This window comes from Grammomys surdaster, unplaced genomic scaffold (genome assembly GCF_004785775.1).
Source record: "Grammomys surdaster isolate TR1022 unplaced genomic scaffold, NIH_TR_1.0 129, whole genome shotgun sequence".
In the NCBI taxonomy this organism is placed as follows: domain Eukaryota; kingdom Metazoa; phylum Chordata; class Mammalia; order Rodentia; family Muridae; genus Grammomys; species Grammomys surdaster.
In genome coordinates, this window is record NW_021604587.1 from 20,175,935 (window position 1) to 20,182,886 (window position 6,952).

Consider the following 6,952-nt stretch of genomic DNA (forward strand, 5'->3'; position numbering starts at 1 on the left):
GACCTGAGTTCACTTCTCAGCACCCATGTCAGGAGGCTGCCAGACTCCTATAACTCCAGCTCTAGGGAGCCACCATCCCTAGACTCTGAGGCTACCTGCACTCACATTGTGCACATAGGAGTACATAATGCAAAATAACAAGGTAAGCCTTTTTAAGTAAGGCACTTGTTTCAAAGCCTAAGGATCTAATTTCAATTCCTGGAATGCACATGAAAGGAGAGAACAGAGTCTGGCAAATTGTCCTCTGACCTCCACATAAGCGTTAAGGTACATGCATGTGTACACGTGTGCCTGTACACTCACTCACTCATCAATCTATCAGTCAATCAATCAATAAATATATAAATAAATGTAGACTAATAAAAATCATAAAAAGCTTTGGCCAAAATCTCATTTATTTGTGCTAATTAGCATAGAGTTTAAAAATAAAACACTCTTCATACTTCACGGCTAACTATACCTATTTCCTTACAAACGAAACCAGAAGAACCCAATACCAAAAAAGTAAGGGAGGAGAGGGAGGTTCATTTGATATGCTACACTGCTTTCAAGAGGAAATGAAGGAGAACCATGAATCCAAGGGAGAGAGCCACCCCTACACACACCCACATACACACACCTGCTGTGTCGGTTCCCTACCCCGCACCCTGCTTCCCTCCAGGCGGAGGCCTATGACTGACTTGTTCTCTCTCCCACCCACTGGAGACACACTGCTCACCAACCTTCCATCTGCAGTTCCCCTGTTGGAAAAGAGGCAGCTGCAGAAGCCCATCAGGCGACCAAATCACTTACACCGTTCAGGGAAAATGGGACCGAAGCAAGAAATTATATTTTGTTGAGAAAAAATTGTAAGAAGAAACAAGTAAGAGTCATGGTTGGTTATTCCCTCACAGTAATGATTCCAAGGTCATCTCAATAACACAGCTTGGGAAAAGAAAAAAAATGGACAGCCAAAACTCACAAGATACCAGGTCAATAAGCCATCACTTGGTGGGAAAACCACACTCTTAAAGGCAGTTCCATTTCAGCCTAAGATCCCTCATTAACTATAAATACAGTCAGGTTTCTAACTTCTGTGAGCCTCAGTTTCCCTGTCTGTAAAACAGAGACAACAGTAGTTCATTAGCTGTTTATCTCAGTACAAGCTTAGTGCCTACCTACCACTCAAATTCTCAACTAACAGGAACTGCTTAACCAATGAACATGCCATCCTAAACACTGGCCACTCATCCAGTGAGAATTCATCAGTCAGGAAAACTTGCTTTAAAAAAAAAGTCCTGATTCTGAAAGGCAAACTCAGAGGAAATAGAAGTCTAGAACTAGGCAGATACCTGTGTAATGTGCCCAGCCCATCTGGCTCACAAACAGGGCTAGACACATTAGAATTTACTGACGCCTTTAGAGTCCTTAGGAATACCCAGTACCAAGTAAGAAACCACAAAGGCAGGTAAGACAAACAACAGTGGCTTCCTTTATTCAGGGGAGGAGTCCAGTGGAAGAGAGCTACACAGAATTTCCACATGCTTTGATTGTGGTCTATTATGAAGCAAGACAACGGGGTTAGAAGGTCTTGACCAACATGCTTATTTAATTATTAAGGAGGAAAAAGAGGGCCAGCAAGATGGCTCAGTGTATAGAAGCGCTTACCACCAAGCCTGATGACCTGAGTTCAAGGACCCATGTGCATGAAGAGAATTGACTCCAACAAGTTGTCCTCTGACCTCCACATAAACGCTGTGACACATCTACACATGCACAATAAATAAGTAAATAAATAAATAAGCAAACACTCTAAAGGAAAGAGAAAGGAATAATGGCAAAAAAATAGAAGCAAAAAAACCTAAATGAAAAGAAAAAGGTCAGAGTTCATCACATGAAGTAAAACGAAAAAAAGAACACTGTGATGCCTTAAGTCTGTCATGTAAAATCCATGCAAGTTATGGTTAAGAACACCATGTGGACACTGGGAGATGGCTCAATGGGAAAGAAGGCCTGCTGCTCAGGTGTGAGAACCTGAGTTTAAGTCCCTAAGACCCATGTAAAAAGCCAGGTGTAACTCTGCATGCCTGTAACCCCACACTGTGAGGGGGAAGAGACAGGAGGACCTGACTGCTAGCCTAATTCCTTCCAGATTCAGTGACAGACCCTGTCTCGATGGAATACAATGAAGAGTGATCAAGCAGGGTACTCTACATCTTCTTCTGGCCTCCATATGCATAGGCACGTATGCAGACATGTGCTCATACACCACACACACACACACAAGCACACACAAACAGAACATTGTGCAACACAATTAACCGGCCATCTATTTCCATGAATCCTACATCACTGAACTCAACCAACTATGTATTGGCATACATGTAATTACACCCATACTGACTATCTACAAAGATTGTTTTCTTATCATCATTCCCTAAATGACAGGTATACAACATCAGTACCATATTAGATGTTAGAAGTCATCGAAAATGATATAAAGTATACAGGAGGATGTGGTGGGTCCTACACAAACACTCTGCTACTTATATAAGGAAATTGAGCATCTATATATTTTAGAATTCTCAGAGGTTCCTAGAAGCTTTAATATCCCATGAATATTGAGGGACAACTGTGTCAGCATAGAGGACTTATCTCCTGATCAGGAAACCTCAGCTCTGGGTTTGCTGTCATGTGCAACAGACAGAAAAAAAGCAAAAATCTCTATTCTTGTCTTCGTATACTACTGTTGGAAGGAACAACAGCATAGCTAGTGCTGTTTCCATGGAGACATTACAGGGGAAACTACAGCGCACATGTACAGAGTTGGTGGTATTGTCCTGTTGGTGGCAGGAAGTGTTTACGTGTTGGTTGCTATTCCTGTCCAAGTTCTGATCTCATGCCCACCTCTAAAACAGTCAGATGCTGTTCTGAGCCTATTTTTCTCTCCAGAGCACACCCAAAGGATGTGAAGCCAGGCTCAGCAAAGATCCTATGGTCTGTACTGGTCCCCTGTCCCACTGAACCATGAAACAGAAAACAGGTTCCTCACCTGATTGTCACGGTCAAAGGTGGCCTCAGTCTGGATCCCTCTCACGTTGCTCCCATGGCCCTTCTCGGTCATTGCAAACATGCCAGTATACTTCTGCTCCTGAAGTTCATGAGATATTAAAAGAGCGTTAGCTGTTCAGATGATCTTTAACTGAAGACCTTGCCATTAACTATACAGTAGCAAGAAAAGAGGAAGAAAGCTGGAGATAACCATAAAATTGTAGACAATAGAAAAATTTAAAAATCATAAAATTTAGTTGCTTTATGAGCTTATAAATATGACAGATGAGGCTAGAAAGATGGCTCAGTGGTTTAGAGTACTTGTTGCTTTTGCAGAGGACCTAGGTTCAGTTCCCAGCACCCACAGAGTGGCTCACAACCATCCATAACTCTAGTTCCAGAGGATCCAACACCTTCTTCTGGTCTCTAAAGGCACCAAGCACTCATGTGGTGTACAGACATACATTCAAGCAAAACATCCCTAAACATAATTTTAAAGGTTTATTTATTTTTATTTCATGTGCACTGGTGTTTTGCCTGCACATGTGTCAGATCCCCTGGGGCTGGAGTTACAGACAGTTGTAAGCTGCCATGTGGGTACTGGGGATTGAAACCCAGGTCCTTTGAAAGAATAACTAGTGCTCTTAGCTGCTGAGCCATCTCTCCAGACCCATATCCATTTTTAATCTTTTTTTTAAAAAAAGGATATGATGAATGTAGCATATTTTAAAAGATAGTCTTGAAATTCTCATTTGGGACAAAATTTTTACTGATTCTAATTCTGCTTTATTTATTTACTTTTATTTAAATACGCACTCACATAAAAGTACTACGAATTTTTTTTAAATCTCTGTGGAAAAAAGTAATCTATTAAGGCAAGCATCATACCTTGAGTGGCTGAAACCACTTGGTAACATGTTCAGGACTTCCAAGATTGCTGACTGCACCGCCAAATAACAGTAAAAGGATTCCACACTAGAAACAAGGACAGTACAGACAATGACTAGCCATAATCAACAGCTTAACAACAACTAGACCCACTGGTCAAACTTCATTCAAGGAGTATCTCTTAGAATCCTTCAATGCTACGCAGGCCTTTTTATGCCCTTTGACAAGCCATGTTAAAATGTTGCTGGTGGGGGGTAAAGGGAGGTATGGGAAGGAGGAGGTGAGGAGGGGGAGGAGAAAGCAGGGGCTTAAGAAGAAGGGAGAGGAGAAGCACTCTAGTTTGATCTCTGCTGCTGAGAGACATAATGATCAAAAGCAAGTTAGAGGGAGTAAAGGGTTTCTTTCAGCTTCCAGGTTGCAGCCATCATGGAGGGAAGCCAAGGCAGGAAACTTAAGGCAGGACCCTGGAGACAGGAACTGAAGCAGAAACCATTGAGAGATGTCACCAACTGGCTTGATCTCCATGGTTTGTTCCTTTTGCTCTTATGTACCTCAGGACCACCTGTCTAAGGTGGCACAATGGGGCTGGGCTTTCTCATGTCAAACATTGATCAAGGCCTGCCACATAAACTAGTTGGATAGAAAGGCAGTTCTTTAGTTGAGGCTCCCTCTTCCCAAATGACTCTAGTTTATGTCAAGTTGACAATAACTGGCAAATACAAAGAGGAAGAAGAGGCATCTAGACCAAAGCCACATTGAAAGGTGCAAGACAGCTGACAGCAAAGACAAAGGTGTGGATGGAAGCGTGTCAGGATTTGTTGGTCTTGAGTTCAGCATTCCTTCCCTCTCCTAGCCACACTCTGAGTTTACCCTGAAGACCCTCCTTCCCAAGAATGAGTCTGAATGACTTACAGGTGGCTTTAGGATGAGTCTGTGACGCACATATAGCTGAACTACATCATCCATGAGGATGTGGCTTCATAAATAGACCAAGGATCTCAATGGGACCATCCCAAATGGCCACCAAGACACAATGGAATCCAGAGCGAAGGAGCCCTGAGGCAGCTGATTGCCATCTTTCCATGAACTGGTGAATGAAGTCAAGGTAGAGAAGATGGGGCTGAAGAAAGAAGACAGCTAAGAAAATCGAGAAGTCATGTCTCACAGGCCTGTGGAGTTCCTTAGGTGTGACAATTGTGTCTGTTTTGCTCTATCAAGTTTAAACTGGATCGTTTTTATTTTTTATTTTGGGGGAGGAGGTCACTGTTAAGTGTATGGCCCCCCTGTGCCCACACATTTGGATAATAGATCCAATCCAAAATGATATATTTTTTTCTCTGTGTCTAATTTAAAAGACAATATTCAAACTAGTTTAAAAGATAACACTCAAACTAAAACAAGTTGAATTTTCCTCTTTGACTGATGGCAAATGTATACATTATGATATATTTCCTTCTATGTTTTTAACTTTTCCCTCTTCCCTAAAAATGGTTGTTTTTTGTTGTTGTTTTGTTTTGGTGAGTGTGTATGTGTGTGTGTGTGTCTGTGTGTATGTGTGTGTGTGTGTGTGTGTGTGTGTGTGTATGTTTATCCACCTTTGAAAAGCTTCCATTAGTAATTGGCTAGGGCCAGAGTGAGCCTGCACCACCAAAGGAAGTCAACCAGCTTATACAAAAAATTCATGTCACATCCACTCACACAATCAAGTAAAGTGTAGGGACTTTCCCTCACAAAATCACATTCTCCAAATGGCAGACAACACAGCCAAGCCAGACTGAGTGCAGGAAGAGTACCCAGAAGTCCTGAGTGGGTGACCTCTGTCTGGACATGTTTATAGCAGTGCTTCCTAAGAGGAACATAAACATTTGTCTAGCCTGAGAAATGAGTCAGGCAGGCAGGCAGTGGTGATGGCAAAACATGGTAGAGAGTGAGAAAAGAGATGGAGGATTCAGTACAGATTCTGGAAGTAAGTTGATGAGTTGACAGTTTGAGAGGAGAAGGGAGGACTCCAGGAGAGACCTGGCCTTTGGCTGAGTTGCCATGTGGATGAAAGCCCATTCCTTGTGGAATGCAAGAGCTTGAAAGAGTTGGTATGAACCAGAGAGGAGATGCTTAAATGATAGCGCTGAGACTGAGATGCAGCAACTGGCAAGAGATGGACATCTATCCAAACTGTCCTTCCAGAATATACTATGTCCACCACTGTCAAAACCATCCATTATCCTATTCCTAGTAAACCCATTCACTTTGAGACAAACTGAGAAAAGCAGTAGCAAGAATTTTGATGTTGAGGCACCTTATGAAAACACTAACTGCAAACAGGTACTCTATGTGTACTGGCTAGATAAGAAAAAGGATGGTTGCAACATCAGGAGAATGGAGCAATAACCACATTGTTCCCAGAAAGGGCTGACAGCAGCCTCCACAAGCCACCATTGGAAATGCCTAAAGGCTGGCATCTGACAGTATCAAGAGACAAAAGATGAGCTTTGGCAGAGTCTCAACTTACACATGGGGATGAGAAGGTGAATCTAGTTATCAGAGCAGAGTGCTGGTTGACCTCACCTTAATCCACCATCAAAGCTACTACTTGGTAGATAAATAATAAGGTCTCCTGGATGGGATGATAAGAGGACTTAGTCAGCAAAGTGCTTACCTTGTAACCACAAGGACCCAAGTTTGATCCCCAGAACCTACATGAGAATACCCAGGTGCCATGGCATTTGTAATCTCAGTGCTGGGAATGCAGACAGGAGGATGACTGGGACACACTGGCCAGCCAACTTAGTCTAATCAGTGAGTTTTAGCCCAGTAAAAGACTCTGTCTCAATTTTTTAAAAAAGAGTATACAAGAGCAAACAAGTTGGTTCAGTGGGTATTGTTGCCAAGACCCAGATGGAGTTCAATCCCCAGAACCTACATGGAGGAAGGAGAGAACTAATTCTAGCAAATTGTCTTCTGACTTCCACAGGCATGCCATGGTACGTTCTCTCTCTCTCTCTCTCTCTCTCTCTCTCTCTCTCTCTCTCTCTCT

General features: G+C 42.5%; 1 protein-coding gene across 1 annotated transcript in view; it reads right to left on the reverse strand.

Annotated features, from left to right (window-relative positions):
* Nucleotides 1-6,952, reverse strand: part of Acoxl (acyl-CoA oxidase like) — a 279,060-nt gene that overhangs the window by 258,647 nt on the left and 13,461 nt on the right. The window contains 2 exon segments of the mRNA XM_028755859.1: nt 3,032-3,130; nt 3,919-4,005. Of these exon segments, the coding sequence (XP_028611692.1) occupies nt 3,032-3,130; nt 3,919-4,005 (186 nt within the window).